At 39.6% G+C, this 23,385-nt stretch overlaps 1 protein-coding gene across 2 annotated transcripts in view; it reads left to right on the forward strand.

The window, feature by feature from the left end:
• pappaa (pregnancy-associated plasma protein A, pappalysin 1a) overlaps positions 1-23,385 on the forward strand; it is an 82,146-nt gene that overhangs the window by 43,948 nt on the left and 14,813 nt on the right. Inside the window, exons 11-19 of one of the 2 annotated variants that reach the window (XM_034895618.1) lie at positions 5,488-5,598; positions 5,850-5,985; positions 6,281-6,494; positions 10,063-10,237; positions 18,175-18,358; positions 20,286-20,487; positions 21,026-21,260; positions 21,979-22,126; positions 22,377-22,492. In XM_034895618.1, coding sequence (XP_034751509.1) covers positions 5,488-5,598; positions 5,850-5,985; positions 6,281-6,494; positions 10,063-10,237; positions 18,175-18,358; positions 20,286-20,487; positions 21,026-21,260; positions 21,979-22,126; positions 22,377-22,492 — 1,521 coding nt within the window. The remainder of the gene's footprint in view (positions 1-5,487; positions 5,599-5,849; positions 5,986-6,280; positions 6,495-10,062; positions 10,238-18,174; positions 18,359-20,285; positions 20,488-21,025; positions 21,261-21,978; positions 22,127-22,376; positions 22,493-23,385) is intronic. The other variant, XM_034895619.1, reaches the window with a different exon arrangement.

The following is a 23,385-nucleotide window of genomic DNA, read 5'->3' on the forward strand; positions in this document are numbered from 1 at the left end:
TATGTATATATATATATATATAGTCAAACAAATGCATGAGGTCTGAAGTAAATACAAGCTCATGCATGGGGTCTGAAGTAATAGCCACATTCATCTGTAGGTGAGTAATACTTTAAATGGCAAAGAGAGGGAGAAAAGGGCCACTGTTTGATTATAATTATTTTGGTAGGTAAAAACAAGGAAACAAGAACTGGCCCAGATTTGTCCAACGTCCCAAAAAAAAAACAGCGTGTGTTTGTGCATCTCAGTGGGGGATACACGCATACTATAAGGGCTACTGCAGAGGAAGCATATGCACTTACTCACTTTTTCCTTTGCATATGCACTACATGCAAACAAACAGACAAAACTTGCACATATTGTTGCACATAGGAACCCACACATGTGCATGCCCACAAAAACAAAAGCTCATACAGTAGCCGAGCTGTTGCAGCACAGGAACGCCAGCTTTTCTGGCAATGTCTCTCCCACCAATGTTCCCCCAAACCACACAGCCCTCGTCAGGCACAGCGCCAGTGACATAAGCGTGAGGTAACATTTAAAAGAAACCTCTGGGATGGTGTTCCTTTTTCCCCTTTTACTTTTCCCGTTTCAATAATTATTGTGGTTCTGCCATGTGGAAACCTCATTGTGACTGGTGTATTTTTTTCATGGTACTGATGACCCCTCCATAACATTTTCAAGCTGTTAATATGCAGGGTTTTGGCCCTCTTTTATTGAACATAGGGGGCCACTGACTGAGGGACATTTATATTCTCCGCAGAACATCTGTTTTCAACTTGCTGGCATTTTACACTCAACAATCCCTATACATTAGTTTGTGGTCCATGTTCTCTAGCACCCAGTCACTGCTCATGTCAGCTCTGATGAGAGTGTGATAGGTAAACTGCATAATTGCACCAACTCACTAACTTTTACAACCCCATTCTCAGTAGGCCATGGAAGTGGCCCATCATTACCCCTGGACCAATGAGACAGTGAGCTTCAGTGGGTATGGGTGGGGCTGGGTGACAGGACATTACATCACATACCAGGCTCTCACCAGCATTCCAGTAAACCATGGGATGGTGCTTGGAAACTCATACTAGTTTCTCTCTGTTGCTCTTTCTGTCCACAAATGCCTCACAGATGCTCACTCCTGCTACCCATGCTCAGGCTTCAAATTCATATACAGTAGAGAGTGGAAGGAATGGATAATAGGGAAAAGAAATACCTTTTGATGGAAATAAACAAATTTTAGGAGGTGTCATGACAGGATAAATATTGGGAAATTGTTTTTATTTTTAATTTACAACTGTCCAAAATCTCCACCTCTCCAGAAAAAAAAAAAAAACAGGTCACTGACTGATCTCACTGAGGCGTACAACAAAATCTGAAACAAACAATAAACTCTGAAATGCTCAGCAGGTATCCTCGACTCCTGGCGCACCTGTGCTCACACTGAGTCAAATAAAGTGATTAGATGGATCATGCAAAATGAACGAACAGCCTAATTGCTGTAGTGATTATGTTGATTGCTAAAGTGAGTGATGGAATGAAGGCAAAAAAATTATATTGAGACTTAAGACGATGTGGTTTGAATCATTTTGGGAAGTGGGAACTTGTACATTTTTGTAGGCAAGGGAGATTGTGTGAAGTTGGTTTATAAAGATATATTCTAACAGTCCTAACATACATAACATATATACATAATTTGTAAGCTTCATGCTGAATACTAAAACCTACAGATAAAAAACAAAACCGATTTTTTTGAAACTGCTGCATCACCTTAACACTTTGAGACTGAGTTCATATATTTAAATCACAAGTCAATTGTCAAGACATTTAAACAGAAATATTTGATAGTTAATGTATAAAAGTAAATCCTTTAATTATTGACCTTATAAGGTGTGGCATGGCTTTATAGCGTGTCAGAAAACACAGGGAGGACCTTTTATAGGGCCTTCTAAATGTCTGGGTGTCTCACCAGTCTTCCATGAACATATGGCTCATGTTTGTGTGTGTGTCTGTGAGGTTTATTGATTTCAATCCAAGATAGAACATTTTGACGATTTGGAGACTTTGACATCAGTATTCGAGCCAAGGAGGGTGTAGCATGTGGGTATGTTTGTATTTCAGCCTGTGTGTGTGTGAGTACATGGCCATGTGCTCCGTGACCTAACGTCAGCCTGGCACTATATCTCTATCACAAGGGAAAGGACTGTGGTTGAGGTACATTAGGGCCATTATTATTGTCATTACTCTAACAGCGGCACTCTCCTATTCCCTCTTTCCAAGTTTATGTTTTGCCTTACGCTCTTAATGATTGTTTTTACAGTACAGACATATTTTCAGGCTAGTGAGGCTGACGGTTGCACTCTCTTTGGCCTCACCTTTATCCAGTTTCCCCTTTGCTGAAGACACTTAGCTCTCCTTTTATCTGAAGTAATGATTTACAAACACTGGTTTGTGTCTACAGACCAGGGTTTTGGCTGCTGTCTGCCAGTCTTACTAGCCAGCTGGTACAAATTACGACTGTGTGTGTGTGTTAGTGTGTGTGTGTGTGTGTGTGTGTATGTGTGTGTGTGTTTGAGTTAAGAAGTGCTGTTACTATTTTGCAAGGAAGGGAAGTTATTTTGTTTCAAATAGATCTCAACATTTGAACATAAAGGAAAGTGAACTTACCTGATTTCAAAGTCCATAATGTAGGCGCTGTACGCAAAGATTAAGAAGAAAACTTCTGACACTGACACACGAAGAAGAAGGAGCATGGCTGAAGTTCTGATAAAAAAATCTTTGCTGGGTTTAATATTGTTACAAACATTTTACGTTTAGGATCATGGACCTGAGCCTTTAAATTAATATGGAAAACTATAATAGCCCCTGTGCCAGATCACACATAACCAAAAGATTAAAATTAAAATGGAAACTTATACAATTTAAAAGCTTGCTTCTAGAGCTGGCTGGCTGGCTGGTTGGCTGGCCTCTACAATTTGCATGTTTTTCCCATACTTGCATGGGCTTCCATCAGGTGCTCTGATTTTTTTCCTACAGAATAATTGTCTGTCTCTATGTGTCACCCTGTGATAGACAAACAACTTGTCCAGGGTCTTTCCAGCCTCTCACCCAATGTGTGATGGCCCAGATCATTTTGACCCTAAAAGGATAAGTGGGTTCTGATGAATGGATGAACGGATGAATGGATAAAATCGGAATGTGTGGAAACAAAGTAGCCTTGCTCGGTTGAGTTCTGGATAGGTGTAAAAGTGTACTACTATCACCACCACGAGTGCTTTGACTCTTGCCATTGCATGGGGAGGAGGGTGGAGGAAATGTAATGGGAGACTTGTGAATTGCCTCCCACCATCCTTTATGGGGGTGTTTGCTTGAGTCTCGAAGAGTGGGTTGTTAGAAAAGAATACCAGGAGATGAGGGGGAAAGAATGAGGGCAGTAGCTAGTGCCACCTGTGTTTACATAGATAAGTCACCAGTTTGTATAGAAAGGGATTTGTCATGTTCCCTGTCAGAAAAAGGGTAATAATGGAAACCAGCTCCTCTTCAATCCAATTCATTAGCAGCTTTTAATTGGTTAGTTAACTCAAGCCCAGTCCAACATCAGATTTGGGCTCTAGGCTCTAGGTTTGGCACTTGCCAAACTAAAATGAACCTTCAATTTAGTTGTTTCATCTATGTCATTTACATAAAGGAGCTCCACACAGCTCCACTCAAGTTGGGACAAAGTATCATGGCAACTGATCTCAGGTGTATGTCACCTGCATTTCTTATTTCTGCCACTTCAGCTCTGAGCAGAAAGGTCACGTCAACAGATCCAGGGGACAGATATATGGACAGATAGATGGTCTGGCAAGCTTTCCACAGTGGCGGAATCTTACAGTAGCCTCTCCAGCAAGACTCTCATGTTACTGGTATCTCATTTCACTAGCTCAGGGCAGTGAGCGAAACTCACCGTCCTTGGGTATGTGCCCTTGCTACCCTTAGGCTGTGTGATATATTACTCAATAGTCTTTTACCAATGTGTCCATCACCTTTTTTTGCCTCTCTGTCACTTTTTCTTCCTCTTAATCATAATGACTGTTAGCATCATCTCATCCCTGTTTTCTCCCGATCCAACATGGGTGCAAATGTCTATTACACAAATCCTAGAGAGGGTCTTTTTCTGCATGTCAACTAAGCCACAGTAATGAGGTGACTTTGTCATTGCAGAATTTACAATGAATGGATACTAACGCCATATTTTAGTCAGTTGTATTCCTTGTCCTTTTAAAGCTCTGCCCTACCTGCTTCCATTAGGATGAGAAAGTGGTAAAGTGAGAGGTTGAGCAGCCAATCACCATGCCTAAGCTGTTTTGGCTTGGATTTTTGGTGGTATCACTGTAACTTACATAACCCCACTTTTTTCTTTGGTAGGACAAATCTCTGGTTGTGTTGACTGTACTGGCATTTTCACCCAGTGTCATATTTAACAGCCTCTGGGAATACACAAAGTCACTTTATTACGCATGTAAGAGTTAAATTGAATTGCACTCTTGACAGTTTGATTGGAATTTGTCACATCAATTGAAAGAATACAGTATTTTGAAGCAGTATTAATCAATATCACCTTTTTGTCAGATTAAAATGTCAGATTGTTCACTATATTCTGTCTTATATTACCTACATTACAGAGCTTCTTCAAGGTACAGTATTTCATTTCAATGTTGTGGATTCTTATTATCACACTGCAAAGGTTTACAAAAAAATATGACTTTTTTATCACTTTAAAAAGATCAGTAAAAATCTGAATTAGAGTCTGAGTAAATGCAGTACAACTGTGTGACACAGGTGAGTAATTCAGTGCTGCATGGGATAATTAAAACTCTCTGAGGGCTTCTAGTGGGCAGGTGTGGCATGACAGTGTTTAACAAGCCAGTACAAGGTGAGTACTCAAAAACTTACAGAGATTACAAGGCAGAAATAAGGTCTAGTAGGAGAGACATGGGGCGTATGGCACATGACAGGTTCTGAGAATCTGGCATTGGAAACTGTTTGGAAAAGGGCAGGCACTTTCAACAAAGGCTTGGCAAGTGATTGGAAGAAGCATCTTAAACAAACTTTCAAACTCAAACTCTTGCCAAAGCCATTACGGAGAAGAGCCAAAACATCTTTTCCACAGAGAAAAACCTTCAGTGACGTTCTTTGCTCTTCTTTTAATGAAAGCTCTGATAAAACTGATGCCGTTGCAGCATCAATGCTAACCTCTACAGGAGAAGGTATTGTTGTTTTGAACGAATAGCCTCCTCCCCATGTTGACACACATACCATGCATGTAGCTGACAGTAGCTCCTCACAGGTCGCTGATTGGTTGGAATCACTGCGGTTTGGATAGAAACTTAATGGATTTATGCCCAGCGATTCTCGCGTGATCTCATGATATCACAAGAACCCAGCTGCATTGACAGGAAATCCAAAAATACCCACTTTCCTTCTTTTTCTCTTATGCTTCCCTAGACCTGTCAGTCCAAGGTGTTTGATCTATCAGATGGAGTGTCCCAGTACGCATGGTTCCCCTGTAGTGAGGCTCATGAGCCAACCTGGGGATATCCTAACTATTGGCTTAAGGTAAGAACTATCTGAAACACCTGAAGGGCATTATACCAACATGGCATCATTATGGCGGCAACTTGAAAAGCAAAAGCATAAGAATAATTCACCAATTTGACATTGCATAAAATGCTTGAAACACAATTCTAATTAGGAAAAAAACTAAGTAAAAAACTTCAACTCTAGCTAGTACTCCTCTAAGAAAGAGGACACAGTAGATTCCAGTTATTAAAAATGTGTACTTAACTTTTTGGTTTTCCTTCGTTCAGGCCCACTTTTCTCATCCCATGGTGGCAGCAGCAGTGATTATACATCTGGCTGCTGATGGTACTGGCTACCTTGACCAGACTCAGTGTAACATCACTGTTCAGCTGGTAGACACCAAGGAGGGCATCCACAGTCTTGGTGAGAACTGTCTTTTGTACTTTTAAATTGCAATCCACTTGATTCACCTCCAGTGACAGAGTTGAAAGCATGAAGATGGAAGCCCCCTCAAGTGCATGTCACAACATGCTGTATTACTCTTTCAACTGTTTAGACCCCTCTTCCAGTCTTTTCTTCTCTCCTAATTCACTTTAGAGTGTGATAAACATTTGCAGCCCTGATTTCTTCTGATCTCTGCTTTTATCCCCCCCTTCCCCCATCTCAATCTCAATACACCTTTCTCTTTGTCTTTTCTCAATACCCAATATATTCACAGGTGATTGGCGTCTCAGCTGCCGCACAAACCCTTTGGTGATCCCAGTGAGCCATGACCTGTCAGTGGCCTTCTACCATACCAAGGCTATCCTGGTCATGTTTGCCTCTCGCCTTGTGGCCGTCTCCGGAGTAGGCCTGCGCTCGTTCCAGTCCTTCGACCCTATCACTATAAGTGGTTGCCAGAGCAATGAGATCTACAACCCCACAGGCCAGAGGTAAGGCTGAGAAAAAGGGATATGGATAAAAACATGAGGCCTGCCTTTTACAAACATATCACAACCAAAGACATGCACATGAAATCATTCAGGTGCATGCAAACAAGCATGTAATCACATGCAGATATGCATGAACAACTTGCACAACACTTTGACTTAAAGGTACAGGAAACTTGATTTGGAGTCATGTTTTTTCCAAAGCTCTATGAAGGTATGCATGGGAGTACCAAAAGTAATCTATTACAGTCATAAGTAACTTAAAGTTACTTTTAAATGTCTATTTTGAAACGCTTGGTAATGTGCCTATAGCTTTCATGTCAGTACTGTTATTATGTCCGACGGGATCATGCGTTCGGTTGTGTGTATGTGCTTATTTGTCTGTCCGTAGCTAATCTGCCACACCACTGCACCTATCGGGCTAATATTTTTTGTGCACATCTTTGACTATATGCTTAAAGACTTCTTGTGGTTGTGGTGGTTGTCAAAACATTAAATAATGTAAAAAAACAATAACAAAACATGAATGTCAAAATAAGTATTTTACTGTCAAAATCAATGCGCTTTATAGTCGACACAGTCAGGATCAAGACTACGCAACCCACAAAAGAAGGACCGAGCAGGGATCATTCTTCCAGGACAGACAGAGAAGACAGACAGAGAAGACAGATGTGGCAGCAGAACAATTAAATATATTGAGAAATAAATAAATATGAATTGTCGTTAGTGAAAGAGTTCCAGTCTTTCAGGCAAGGTGACACAAGACAAAAAGAAGAGAAGAGACAAGAGATGTTAAAAGCTGTGTTTGTGTGCGTATTTGAGCCAGAGAGAGGGAGATGCAATCGTTAATTAATGATGCCAACAAGCTGTTTAATGTTAGAGGTTTGCCCAAAGCTACAGCTATAACAGTAAAACACTCTTGGGAACAAATATAATATCACTGGAAATTTGCAATTAATTTGGACCTGTTGCTTAGCTCTGCAAATTTCCAACAATAAAGCTGCTACCTCCAGCACTAAATCTTGTTTACCACCCCAGTTTGTATCGAGTTTGGCTGAATTGCATCCTGCATACAAATAGCCGTTTTTTTTTTTTTTAAAGTCATGCCAAAATGGACATGTTTTTCCTGTAATAATTTTTTTTAATTGATCAGCAATACATTGAGGTTGTCACTCACTGTTTTTCCAACAACCTGTCATCAATCAGGCATTAAAAGTGCTGCCCAGGGTCGAGCAGTATTCAATATTTGGAAAAAATGTTTTGTGTATGACAACAATCCGTAACAGCTGAAAACCTAGAATCTGAAACAACAAATAAAGAAAATCAATTGGTATGTTTATAAAGCCTTTAACATTTCTAAGATCTGTTTGCAAGTACAGAAAAAAACAGTTTCCATCTATTTAGCCACAAATTCCCAGTTTTTGAGTCTCCAGCACCTTTAATTTTAACGACTAACCATATGATGTCAAGTCCCTCCTTACAAACATAGTTAAACCAGACCGCACACACAAGGAGTCACAATTTGCCAATTTCCACACCACTGTCATGCATGAGACAATTCATACTGATGATGCTCCCACAACCCTTTCAACAAGAAATGCGCTAATAAACGAAGAATGGATTGTCTGTGGTCTGTGCAGATAGATAGAGTTGTTTGTGGCTTTTGTGTGCCAGTGAGACATCCAAGAGCACCTAAATAGATTAAAACTGCTGTGTATCTGCACCAGCCAGGAAATTGTTTGTTACCACAAACACAGAGTTGCTTTCTCCTTTAGTTCTCTATAACTTTCCTTTCTTTCATATTGTCTCCACTTCATCTAATTTCCAGTTTTTCATCATGCTAAGTCAACCAGACATGCCAACTTCTCTTTAGAAGTTTTGACTTGAACACACTACAAAGTGAATATTATAATATAGTATTATAATCAGTTATTATTTACCGGTCTGTCTTTACAACATCAGTAAAGAATCATGGCTCGGCCTCGTTGTCTTTTTATGTCACTGATCTGTTTCTTCTCTTCAATGGACTCCAAGTTATCATCTGCATTCTGTCGTCTATACCCACTACCTAAATGTCTTCTCCATTTAACTTCATTCTGTTTTCACTTCCTCCTTATTACCATTCCCCCTGCTTTTTCCACATCTCTCCTCGTCCTCCCCTTCATCATATGTTATCCCATGCTTCTCATCCTTTACTTTCAGGTCATCTTTCTTTCCCTCCAACTGTTTGCCATATCCTTCTCCTGAATTCTCCCCTTTCTGTGCCTCCTGCTCCAGCTTTCACTCTGTCATTCTCCTGGGCTGAGCAGCACATTTCCAGTAATACTTATGCCTCCACAAAACACCACATCCCTTTTTCCCTGAGTTGTTAACAACAGGAGCTATTAACATGACTCAGTTTTATGTTCCATGCTTTTCTGCAAACACATGCACATGTATGATTTCCCCTTTCTCTTATTTCTTCTCACCTATCACCTCTTACATTGAGAATTGTTGGGGTTCTGTTTTTTAAATTTTCATCTTCTTTTTGTTATACTATTCTATTGTGCTGGATTCTGTACTTCTCATTTGCAGGGGAGGAGGATAGTTTTACAGGTAGTTAATTGTAATTTATGTCAGAAATTCCAGAGAGATTCAAAAGATTTTGTTCCGAGCCAAAGTGGCCACAGAGGAGACTCCTAGGCTTCAGTTTGTCCTCAGAAAGCCTTGACGTAAGGGACTGCTACTCTCGTGCTTTATAAATAGTCTTCCCTGCTCATCTTAGCATCTTGTTAGTATTTTAATCTAAGATTACAATATTTTTCTTCCCTATAACTTTTATTTCCTTTAGTCTTTTTCTGAGTGTTATAGTGGTAGGGGCTGTGAGGTAGAAAAAGGAAGGACACAAGAAATAATGATATGAAAAAGCATTTTTCTGTCTGCAAATAAGAAATAAATGAAAATAGCAAATAAGAGATTCCATTCTTGCAGGACTGAGTTTAACAATGTTTCTGCAGACCTGTATTTTCTTTAATTCTCTGTCTGTGCCCCCATACCTTTCCCTCTTTCCCTCTTTCCTCATTGGCTTCAAAAGGGAACACTATACTGTAGAATGTGGACTATTGTAAAAAGGTGCACTGGGCATCCAAGCCTTCCAAAACTATTAAATGCCTTCTCCATCAGGCTACCAACATAAAGCTGTAGCCAAACTCTGCCATTTTAGCCTGCACATAATATATCCTGTCGCTCTTAATTCACAAACTACACTCTGCCATGTGTGCACATACAGACACCCCTTTCATGTGCAGCAAATATGGCAGTCCTTTCTCCATGTGGTTTATTGATTTGATATGTTAAGCAGTCATTGATGGATGGATGTGGTTGACTCAATGCGTGGCTTTTCTGTTTGTGAGCAAACGTGTGACTGCGTCCATGTTTGTGTGTCTGCAGTGTTGTTTTAGACACAAACGTTACTTTGATTGTGACTTTAAATGTAGGTTTTAGTTTCTTTCTCTCTGTCTCTTTTCCTCTCTCACTTTCTTTTACCAACCCCCCCCCCCCCACACACACACACACACACGCTTGCTCGTAGTTGTGTACATTATTCGTGCGAAGCCATCGACTGCCAGGAACCCTTAATCCGCAATGCAGAGCTCAAGTGCAGTAGCCCTGGCCGCCACTTCTACAATGGAGACCGATGCACCATCTACTGCAACTCTGGATATGTCCTGCAAATCCACCAGGATGATGACATCATCAAAAGCCAGGTAAATACACTGCTACACACATGTTTAAACACACAGGCAGTCAAAGAGCCCAGTGCACAAAAGGGACATGAATGCATAAATGTACACATGCAAACGCTTAAGTGCAAAAGCATTTCTACAGCATATGGAAACATTCGTGCAAACATGCATTTGTGAATGCACACATGAACATACATTCATGCAAACTCAAGTACACACAAGAGAGAAGTGCAAACACTTTCTTTTTGCTCCATCTGCATTTATTTTGTCACCTGCAAAAACTAGGCTTGGCACTGCAAGCCTCGAGAGAGGGTGACATCATGAACATCCAGGTAGATAAGTGCTGCACTGAGAAGTGGAGACGCCCCAGTCTCCTCCTTTTGCTGGCTTGTTACAAACACACATACACACACACACACACACACACACACACATATTCCGTACAAGCACAGACATAACAGTGTTTAGTCTCTCGCTGAGAATGCTGCACCATCACCTCAAACAGTCACTTTGTATCACTACTCCACCGGGACAATGACATCATTGCATAGCGTCTGCTCCCTCTCCCTCCCTCGCTCAATGCCTGCTCATTTCACACACATTGAAGTCTCTGTTAAAGGGCAGAGATTTGCTACCGCTCCCTAACAGCAGCACACATTGAATGCTTCCATGTCGATACCAACACACATATAGCAAAGTACAGACAATCTCCTGAATAAACAGGACACAGATGTGGACACATATAGTATACACACAGATGCGTCCACACCACAAGTAAACAAACAAACAGGCTGGTTGACATCGCATTGTAAACCTTTTGGATTGGAGCCAAGCTGCTGTAAAGGCCATATAACTGCTCTATCCTTCTCCCCTGCTATGTAAAGGAGTCTGCATGACAATCTATTAATCTATTCCTTCAGAGAGATGGGAGGTTCAGAGAACAAGGTATATATTTTTTATGTGTATTTTATATCTGGACCTTTTAATGTGTGTGTGTTTGTATGTTTGAGAGGCAGAGAGAAGAGTTTTACTGATTGAAAGAGGGGGTGGGGGATTCTTTGGTATTCTGTCAGAATTCTGACCTTAACAATGTGTTCTTTCTCCCATCTCTCACATGGCTGTTGCCAGGATCTGTTACTCGTCATAATTGGAGGGTTTCTAAAACCGCAAAGTCGTTCAGCTGTCCCTCTATCTTCCACTAAATGGCCTTATTCACACCAGTGGCTTAGGCAGAAATTGTACTTTGGGTGGGCCAGTACAAAAGTGGGTGGGCCCAGAAAAAAAGTTTTATAAAATCTTAGAAGTAGAAAAAAGGACAACATACAGACAATATTCTGCAGCATAACACTGCCTATACAACATGGTCAACCAATAGTGCCTAGTCTATAAAGGCTGTACACAATAGTATAGACAAAAACCTGTGTATTATATCCTATTCAGACTTATATACACATACCAATTTACCGCACAAAGTGGCAACCAAACATAAACCCAAATAGTAGAAAAGGTGTCACATACTGCCTGACATAGCATACATCAGATAGTAATCGCATGTGCTGTAACATATCCCTCGTGCATTCAATACAGCCATTGTTGCTTCAGTACCATGGTCAGCTCATGAATAACAGCAAAGCAAGCAGCTGTTTACACAAATCGGTAGTACAAGGAAGGAAACAATCTGCCTAGCATTGTTTAAATTAAGAAAAAACAACACACTTCGTAATTTCTATTGAATGAACCACATAAAATGAAATCTGTTAGATCTTATCTTCTGTGTGAAAAAAATAGCAACTCTATTTAAATTAACAATCTGGCTTATGTTGCTTATACACAACACACCATGACTTAATGCAAAATAAAATCCCTTCCCAGGCAAATATGAAGGGAAAAAAATAGTTTGTTGAGATTTGGAAAAATGTCAGGGACAGAAATGTCCATGGATTGCTCAGGTACCAAGCACGGACGTCCAGGATGGAGCTCTTGTTGCGCTTCCACAAACCTTGCTCTGTATATTGTTTAGTGTATCAAAGAATGTGCTAACATGCCCAGACACCTTTGATAGAGCACAGACCAAATTCTGCCTGTAAGAAATACAGTGGACGTTACACGGTTTGAAGAAAGGTTTGTTTTAGAATCACATGCAAATTGTCCTTGTTTTCTAACATAACGGAGGAAAAGCCAAAATTGAATACTACACACACATAAGGGTCAAGTAATTTAATTTTATCACCTGTAAATACTGAAAATACTGCTTGCGCTCATGTCACTTGTGTCTATGAACACAACTTTTCCTGTGTGAACATATATCACACAAATAGCTACAAGGTCACGCTTTGACTCATCCTACTATTTGTCTGTCATAAGGACATAATAGGTGCCTGGTGTTTCAAGGACTTCTTCTTTGATCTTTTGCAACAGCAAGGAGGCGGCTGATTCCAGCAGCTCATTTTAAACATCTGGGCTGATCAAAGTTCAGTTTCTGTGCAGCTTGTCTGGATTATTTTGGATCCGTGGATCGTATTTGGATATATAGTTTTGAGACGATTGCATTTTCCCTGGCCTGCAGTTTGGCTGGTCCTGTAGCTTTGATAATTGCCCAGTTAAACAGAGTGGGACTTGCATGTGTGGTGTTTTTCAAATGCCTGACGTAGGTTCTTCAATCCACAAACCCCTGTCTCGCAAATGGGCCGTTAGTTCCGCTCTGGAAATGTCTGCTCATTTCAGACACAAATTAAATGCATATTACACTGTATTCCAACGTAGAAAAACTTCTTGCACTCCTCTTTCTGTCAGGCAGGTGCGTAGTACGGGACCAAAGATAGCAGATAAGGCGTTTCGAAAGAATCCCTCACACTGACCATTACGCAAGCAATTGTTTATTTAGAAAATGCAACATTTCAGTCTTAGACCTTCTATTCTATTCCAACCAAGAAAACTGTCCATACCACTTTAATACAAAGCACCTTATTCAGTGCAAGGAAATACCTTCAAATTTGGCTGTGAAGGTTGTTCATCAGTTGCAGTTAAATTGGCAGGTAAACCCACATCAGGCTGACTGAGAGGGCACTGGCACCAGGGACCAGGAGGCCACACTAACCTTGTGGACTAATGAGTCTGCAGAACTGGGCTGGGTTCACAAACTTCTAATTGCATTATATCTTGATTGACAGTGCACTTTTGTTGCTAGTCATCAATGCCAATTCATTAGTTATGAAATATGCTTTTCAGAGTGGGAGAGGCAGGAAAGTGGAGTGATGGGGGGACATGAGAGAATAGAAAAGAAAGTAGGGCAGTGCCAAATATCAGTTTTTGGACTTCAAAAGGTTTGCCACAAATGATGACTGACAGTTCAAAGGTATTTAGAGGATCTGTTATTTATGAATAACTTTTTTGCATCCATTCATTTCATTAAAAGACATCTGGCCAGTTTTGTTGGTTTAATTCCAAATTAGCATTTTGCGGTACATTTTAATAAATGACGCTCTGCAAAAAATGCCAAAATCGTCTCCCTCAACTCCAAAATCATTTTAAGCTAAGCCATGTAATATCAGTAAGAACAAGTAAATCAATGAGCTCAGTGTTCGTGCCACAGAAAAATTTGAGGCAACAAACTACATGTGCAGACTGAATCATGTTTATAATTAGCATAACCGAATCTAAACCCTGTTTGCCATAGCAGGAGTGCCTTCTAAGCTTGTTGATCCGTTTTACGTCCAATCTTTTATCTTTAAAGAGTGATATCTGGAATTTTGTTCACAAGTTGTGTCCCTCCAGTTGCAGTAGAATTCTCCTCCCGAAAGCCTTTGTGAGTTTGAACACAGAGAGTCACCCTGGGTATCATTTACTATAAACTAAAGTTGTTTTTGTCCGATAACTCCAAACCATCATTTTTGACATCTACCTTTCTCCCATCACATAAGATGATAGTTGAAAACCCTGTTTAAAAACAACTAAAATATAGCAAAATAAAATACAAAAACACCGTTAACTCAGAATTTCAGTATCCCCTCCCCCCTGTACAACTCTTAATTTATTTATTCCCTTCTTTTTTCAGCCATGCTTAAAAAGACACCGCAATAATGTTGAAAAGTGCAGAGTGAAGCACAATCTTGTCTCCTTTCATTACCCAATTACATGCTTGTTCCACTGATGTCAAAGTGGTTCTGGGAACACCACCTTCATAGATAATGCTATCTTCAGCAACAAATCTGTTTCCTTCACTTGCTTTATTTCTATGTGTGCTTTATTGCTGTCTGTTTTTCCTATTTTTCTCTCTTTAAAATGTTTAGGGAACACTAAGTGCTGGCACTGAAAAATAGTTTTATTTCCCATAGGCCTTTCCTTTAACAGACTCTATATGCGTTAAAGCTGTCCACCATAGAACATAGAACAAGCCCATCACACCACCATTTCCTGCTCACAAATTAATTGCCGATCTACTTTCTTTTAATGACCTCTCTCCAGGTCTTATCAAAGCAGTGAGGAAAATGTTACACACATTTAGAAATAACTCGTGGTAATATTTGAGCCATTATCTCCAACATAAATTCAAGGGCCATAAACTTATTATTTTTGTTTATAATTATTCAAGTAGGCAGTCAGCCAACTCAGTAAAGGTAAGACTTTTATGTGAATGTTTTATAACCACCTGAATGTAGACTTCTTGATGTTCTAATGAATGGCTTTTCTGTGGGTGCTCCAGTTTCCTCTCATTCGAAAGGATGCACGTAAGGTACTGTAAAAGAAATAGTCTTGCCTTTGACCTTCATGAAGGCACTGGCTTGATTGATGGATTTGATCCCTAGGTGCTACTCTGCAGCTAGTAAGGATGAGTCAAATGCAGAGGACAAATATCGCCATTGGAATTTATAACTATAACTATAACTCAAATCAACTAAATGTGTTCACGTTAATAATACCTATACCTATTAATGTTTTAGTATAATCAATTTCTTTTTCTTATTTGGTCCTGACAACATGTATGTAATGATCAAGAAAATACTTGAAACTGAATACTTGATTTGAAACCAAGTTTTCAGAGGCTTTAAATTAAAAAATTTAAAAATGTCCTAGTTTTAAAACTATGTCCCAATCAATCACTCTTGCCTACCAAATATTGGTTTCACGCAAAAAATATGTCACATTACAGAAGCTAAAGGCGTCATAAACTCGTTTTCATTGTGGTTTTAAGGGCACTCAGACTATTTTTGTACTTTGTACTTGTATTTTCCGGTCCTACCTCATGGAAGAACCCTGTTGCTCCTTAAGTTGCTGACTTTGTAGATGCTGAGTTAGGATTTGATAGTTACAGTATATGGCATGTAACAGGTGATGTAGTGAAGCTCCTCCTGAATAGGCGAGCATATGAATACAAATTTTAGTTTGCCTTTTTGCAGAGAAGAAAGGTCAAGCCATAGAGCCCACCCATGCAATCCATGTCTTTTGGGTAACCATTTAGATGTCTGGAACAAGTGTACAAGTACAAATACAAGTTGGTTTAAAATCCGCTCTGTCTAGGCTGACTTGGTTATCATTTTACAAAAAAATTAAGGCTCCTAGATTTTTATGTACTTAGTATATACTGAATTCCTCTTCTAAGCAATATTAACTCTACCTATCTATGTACAACTGTGTGAAATTACTATGCTTTTTTTATCAATGTTAATGTGTTTGTGTGCCATCCGAGATAAAGCAAGCCCGTTACGTTAAGAAAGAGGCTGTCAGTCTGTCAATTCATTTGTCTGTTTGGCTTGACAATTGTTAAAATTGCTTCTGTAAAAGAAACTTTAAAGTTTTTACAGGGAGGAAAATTCCCACACATTTACACACAGACATACAGCCCTTTATACACTTACACACTTGGGGATACATGCTTGATTAAATGCAGAAACAACTCATGGCAGATGTACGTAAATGTGACTGTGTTTCTCCGTGAGTGTTTGCGTGCATCCGTGTGGGCAAAACCTTTAACTTAACACGTGCATACACCCATTTCATAAACTTACTTAACATTCTAATTGCACACATATTTACAGTCAGTACATTAACACCAACAAGATCCTTCCACATTTCTTCCATGCACACTTAGTTCACAACTTCCTATAATGATTGACTGATTCAACTCTACACCCAGTTATTTTTCAGCAGGCACTCACATGTGATGCATATGTTACTTTGTTGGATATCCAATTATGAAAGGAGCTTATTTATTTTGAAGGAACATGATACTGTTATGCAGTATCATATAATGGGATCAAGATGAAAGATAGAAATGCATGGGAACAGAGAGAAGGTTACAAAGCAATAGATGTGTAATGCTTCTTGAGTCCAGCTTGTTTGGCCTTAAAGTTTAGCCAATCTTTAAAAAGATGTGGATAATTAAGGTCAACCAAAACAAGGGTAGAGTTTTTATGTTAAAAACTCAGGTTTCCCTTTATTTTTTCTAAAAGGGAAAACGTCTAAATGATTGAGCTTACACAGCTTTGTTGTGATATTTTTTGGCACTGTTATCAATTTAAGCATTCCTGTTGCATTACATGGTGCTATGCAATGGAAGAGGATGAAACCAGTTGAGGTTTGGATGATGCAGTGGCTTTGCATTTTGGTTTCATCTCTGCAAATATACCACATGCCAAATAATTTACAAGAATCAGAGCTATTTCTAATAGGAAATAAACCTAAGTTAAGGAAACTTTTCTGGTGAAAATGCAAGATGTGGCCTTTGCAAGCCTCTCAGTCAGACCTTGCTAGTTCAAAGCTCCTTCAACAGTAACCTGAATGGCTGCTGTTTCTAATCAGGGGCTATATAGTTCTGTGATGTGAATGGAACAGATGTTAATTTATTATACTAGCTACTATATCGTGCTGTAGACTTGAGCCAGTCTTTGTTTGTCATAGTAGTGGTGTTACCACTGCTGGGTTTGACTCCTGGCCTGAGTCTGTTATTTGCAGATTTTTCATGTTCTCCCCATGTGTGGATTTCCTCTGAGTTCTCCAGTTTCCTCCCACATTCCAAGAACATTTAAGGACCCAGTCGCACAGGATGCACTTTGTACATTTAAAAAAGGGGGGCAGCCTACCTCAATTTTGAGAAGCTTGCAGAGTTTTTTTCTGTTGACCTGCATCTGCATAGTCAACTACTGTCAATCACTAAGCCATGCAGCACATTTCATTACATTAGCAAAAACTGCCATCATTGTACTATTTTGTCTGAAAAACTGATGTGCTATATTTTACAATGTTTGTGCTTTTTGGTGGTTTGTCACCTAACAGCAAATTGAATGATTGCATGGCATTACTTACATCTAATATTGTTTGGTAAAAGTCATATGTCAAACTTTTCAGGGAATCAAACCATTTTTTTTGGTGTCATGATTACACAGAAACTCAAAGAGGGGATACATAAACAGAGTTGGTATTCCAGTTGTGGAAGATTCTCTCTCTGCATGTGTCACACTTCCACCAAAGTCAATCTGTTTTGTGTTAGTGCTGATTGTGCAGTTGTTGGATATCAGTTGTCTGAATGGCACAACTTGACCTTACAAATGCTATCAGCAGTTACTTGAGCTGCTGGGTAGCCTGTAAAACTTACTGACATACAGTGAGTAAACCAAGCCTGATAAAGCTTTGCTAGGTTACACACTGTTTGGAGACTTGTTGGAGTGAGTGCTGTATTGCTGATGTCATTTTTGTAAGGATAACATTTATTGGATGTGTGTGGGACATCAATCTGTCACATCAATGTGCAAATAAATGTTTATGTCAAAGCACACTTACCTAGATAGGACTAATGGATGCCTTTTCTTTGTCGTTATTCTCTTCTCTGTAACCTGTCAACGAACTAAGCACTGTAAATGTGTCAGCCTTCTGACTGCCTGATAGCCTACTCTAAAATAGGCCTTCAATCCATTTATCTGTCTCTATCTGACACTCACTTGATCTTTTGTCTTATTATCTAGTCGGACTCTTCAGTGACTATGACCTGTGCAAATGGGAAGTGGAACAAACAGGTGTCATGTGAGCCTGTGGACTGTGGGCTGCCAGACAAATACCATGTTCATCCTGCCCATTTCAACTTCCCTGAGGGAACTACCTACGGCAAAAAGAGCACCTTTCAGTGTCGAGAACCTGCCCAGCTCGTAGGTGAGATGCATACAGGAGCATGCACACATGCATGCAGAGATACAGTTGTGTTGAGTATAATAGCATTGTGTTTAAAAAAAGTGAATAAATCCTTAGAATAGCTTTTAATTCCATGATATCAATGCATCTGTAACACTGCACATTCAATTCAAAATCGAAACATGACCGAAATTGATCAAGTTTGTGTTCTACCCATACAGAAAGTGAAGAAAAAGGAATATTACGCTGTTCAAAAATATAGCAGTATTTGCATTTTTTTTACGAACTCAAACATTTACTATGTAAACTGAAAAATGCCTCAAGGGTTTGCTTTACTTTAAATCACTGCACTAATATTTAGTTGCATGACCATTATTTCTGAGAACTGGTTCACATCTGTGTTGCATGGAGTCCACCAACTTCTGGCACCTGTGAAAAGGTGTTCCAGCCCAGGACGATTTAACTGCATTTGAACAATTCCTCTGCATTACTGGGTTTTGCCTCAGAAGCAGCATTTTTGATGTCACCCCAGAAGTGTTTTATGGGACTGAGGTTCGGGGATTGGGCTGGCCACTCAATAACATCAACCTTGTACATCTGGAACCAAGACTATGCTCGGTTACTGGTGTGTTTTGGGTCATTGTCTTGTTTCAAAGGCATTTACTCTTCAGCACAAGGCAACATGACCTCTTCAAGTATTTTGATGTATTGAAACTGATCCATGATCCCTGGTATGCGATAAATAAGCCCAACACCACAGTATGAAAAACATCCCCATAATATGGTTTTTGCACCACCATGCTTTACTGTCTTCACAGTGTACTGTGGCTTGAATTCAGTGCAATGGGGATCGTCGGACAAACTGTCTGCAACCCCTAGACCCAAAAAGAACAATTTTGCTCTCATCAGTCCACAGAATGTTGCGCTATTTCTCCTTTGGCTAGTGAATGTGTCTTTTGGCAAATTTCAACCTATTCAGTAGATTTCTTTCTTTCAGCAATGTGACTTTGCAGGGGCTTCTAGCTGATAGCTTTGCTTCACATCTTCTGATCGTAACAGTACTCACAGGTAACTTTAAGTCTTCTTTGGTTTTCCTGGAGCTGATCATTGGTTGAGCCTTTGCCCTTTTGGCTATTCTTCGATCCATTAAAATGGTAGTTGGCTGTCATTTCAAGGCATTTGAAATCATTTTGGCTGAGCAGCCTGTGATTTTCTGCACTTCTTTATATGTTTTCCTCTCTCCAATCAACTTTTTAATCAAAGTCCACTGTTCCTCAAAGCAATGTCTGGAACTACCCATTTTGCTGAGTATTTCAGTGTGAATTGCACTATAACCAGCACACACAACATTTGCTTCCTTCCTTCCTTAAATATGGGCCATAATTGATACCTGTTTCAGAATCGATCACCTTACTAATTGAACACAACACTGTCATTATTTTGAAAATGCCCCTTTTAATTACAGATTCAATTACAAAGAATGAGCAGCATGCATGTCATGACTGTTGGGTCTGTTGGTTTTCTATGACTCTACAAAAATTACTAGTAAATTATTTGCCATGTAGGAATTTTCCCGCCAAATATGATTTATGAGGTTAGTGATGTTGGACTGCTATTATTTTGAACACAGCTGTACATATCTCCAGGCCGTTATCTTTAGGGTACATTAGATCAGATGAAAGTACATTTTATTTTTAAAGGTTAATAGATGATTAATTCTATATATGATTAATTCTGGCAATCATGCCACGAGCAATATCATAGATTTTACAATATAAAACATCATAACACACAGATCGGAATAACAGAAAATATGGATAACAGTTTACTTTCACTTCATTGTCCACATTTTCATCCCTTTCTTTTTAATTTGTCATTTTTGATTCAAACACACTAAACTACACTAACTTTAAATTTTTCATCTACACCTTTCTCCTTTTTTCCCAAGGTACAAACAACACTCTTACCTGCCTAGAAGACGGCCTCTGGTCCTTCCCGGAAGCTCTTTGTGAGCTTCGCTGCCCAGCCCCTCCTCCTGTACCCAATGCCGTGCTGCAGACTAAGCGCTGCAACGAGACAGGCCTCAATGTGGGCACACTTTGCAAGTACAAGTGCAAGCCAGGCTACCATGTCACAAACAAACCTAAGAGGTACACCAAGAAACAGAATCAGTTTATTTTTGTCTTCATAGGGTTGCTAAATTCCATGAATATTCAAGGTGGAACATTTCAATAGGAATTTATGGGAATAATGGAAATATAGGGGCTATATATCTGCTCAAGTTTTAAGCGTTTAATTTTTTATTTAGAAAATCGGCACATTGGTGTGCGATCAATCAGGGCATCTTTAAATATAATGATATAAAGAATAAACTATGAAATATAGTTTCTCCAGTGATGAATTCAAAACTTACATGTAAGCAAGTTCACTATTAAAAGGTACACTTTTTAAATTGACATTGTGCAAAAATTTCCAAGCTTTATGTCCTTTGGAAATTGCATGGAAATTTTCCGACCTTTTCAACCTTAGGTCTTCATCACAAAAATTTAATTTCCAATTTAAGGTACATTTTGGAATTTGATTCCATTTACAGACAATTTATATTAACCTACAGTATACAGTATTTTAACCTCTCTAAAGTTAAACAAAGCCCTCACGTCTAAATGCTAATCTCTTCATTACATTTAGGCGTTCATTTAGGCGGCAGTGCACAGAGGATGGCAGCTGGCTAGAGGGGGCGTGCGAGCCAGTGACTTGTGATCCACCACCTCCAATCTTCCACGGCTCCTATCACTGTACTGATGGCTTCCGCTTTGACAGTGTCTGCAGACTCAACTGCTCTGATCCTGCTGGTAATACTGCTAACGCCGCCCCAGGAGGCTCTGCCCATACGGTGAGGATGCTGCACCCTCCATGCAAGCAGGTCTGTCCATCTCTTTCCTTTCTTTCTATTCTTGCTATAGCCTATTTATATGTTTGTCTTCTTTGTAGCATGTTTATAAAACTTAGACATTTTTTCTTTTTCTCCCGTCTTTGCATCCTCACTGTTGATCACTTTTAGGCCTTACATAGTAGAAGGGAATAATATAATCAAAATAAATTCTGTATTATCCATTAGAAGCATTTCTATTTTTTGGATGTTTTGGACCCAAGCCCTTAACAATGCAGTCCTATTCATGTTTGTTTAAATATTGTTTGTTTAAAACCCATTATTGTCAGCATACTCTTATCTAATACCACAAAGGTATAATATACCCATGATAGATGAATTGTTTTCCCAAATACACTCATGATCCTCGTTGTCGTTTATCTGATACTTTGTACACTGCCCTCACTGTCTGAACCCTTGTCTCTCCTGGCCTGTTTCACTCCCTGTCTCCCCTAGCCCTACTCAATTTGAAGCCAAGCTAATAAGATTGCTATTGATTTCCAGAATAGTCTTGCTGCCACAGACTTTTGAAATGTATACACCTTTTAATCTGTTCTGCCTCTAAGGCGTTGTGGGTTGGATGCCTCATAAAAATTGGATTGAATTCCCCCCCTTGCAACAGGATGCCATCTCAATGTCCTTGACCTACTAGTGTTTGCGTGTCAATGTGTGTGCGTAATTGTTTGCCTGTCAATATATGTGTTATTTTCAGGGTGCAGGGTCCAATGTGATCCGCTGTAGAAAGGATGGAAACTGGACAGGGTCATTCCACCTATGCCAACACAGCAAAGGCCAATGTTCTTTACCTCAAAACCTCCATTATAGCCTACAGTACTCATGCAAGCGAGGACACGGCATAGGTCTGTATAGACAAATATACTCTTGTATAATAACAATTCAGTTTTCTTACTGCTGATGCCATTTTTCATTGTTTGTATCAGTCACAAAATGTCTAAATCACTTTAATGTGACCTGGCACTTTGAATATCACATAATATCATAATCATTTGAAAGTGAAAGTGGGAAGTGCGTTTAATCTAGATGTTGTTTGTGCATGCTTTTATTGGTTTTTGTTTTTCAGTTTCTCTATGTTTACCCACACACATACAGGTGAGGAGTGTGAGTTGACGTGCAGAGAGGGTAACAGCGACGTGGTGATCCTCCCAAGCAACATGACTGTAGAAAGTGTACTTAAAGAACACTGGAGGAATCCACACAAAGTCAAGGTAAGTTTGTTTGTGTGATTGTGTCCACCTCACAGCTCTGACAGACGCACTTCACAAAGTTCTGCGATCCACAACTCTCCTGTAAGGAATTTCATGTATAGTGTCTACATCCTGGCCCTAGTACCCGCAATGCAAAATGCCAGCGTGGCAACCCTTCAAACATTTTTGTCCTATTTTTAATCGGAATTGTGAAAACATTTTGCCGTCCTTTTGCATCCATGTCCTCAATATGACATTACAACTACCTTTTTAGAGAAAAAAAAGTGATAAGTGAAAAAATAACAACAACAAAAACTCCACTACCATTGTGACCAAGTAGTAATTCCTTATCAAATTGTCATCAGTGATAACTTTAATTTTCTAAAATAAACTGGTTAATGACTTAATTTAATTTAGATATAACTCAAAGCTACAGACTGTACTGATTAATTGCTGTTTGTTTAAATTGGCAGATAGCAAATAAAGGGGTTAGAGGTCCTTTGGATGAAGTTTATTAACACAGAACTATACATCTTTTTCCTGTCGGAGTACGACTGAGTGACACCTCACACACATTCTGTAATTTGGGATTTTATAAGGCTTGTGGGTAGGGTCAAGAGGCCATGTAGGTCTATGGCGTGCTTGTGTGTGTGTGTGTGGTTGTGTGTGTGTGTGTGTGTGTGTGTGTGTGTGTGTGCGTGCGTGTGTGCGTGCGTGCGTGCGTGCGTGTAGGTAAAGTGAGGCATACTGGACTAAATCTACTGTTCTAATTTTACTCTCCTTTTTTTAAGATTATTTTTGGGGGCTTTTCCTCCTTTAGAGGACAGGAAAGGTGAGAAAGAGTAGAGAGAGGGGGAAGACATTCAGGATATCGTCACAGGTCGGAGTGAAACCCTGGTCCTCTGCGTCGAGGC

This window comes from Etheostoma cragini, chromosome 16 (assembly GCF_013103735.1).
Source record: "Etheostoma cragini isolate CJK2018 chromosome 16, CSU_Ecrag_1.0, whole genome shotgun sequence".
NCBI classification, from domain to species: Eukaryota; Metazoa; Chordata; class Actinopteri; order Perciformes; family Percidae; genus Etheostoma; species Etheostoma cragini.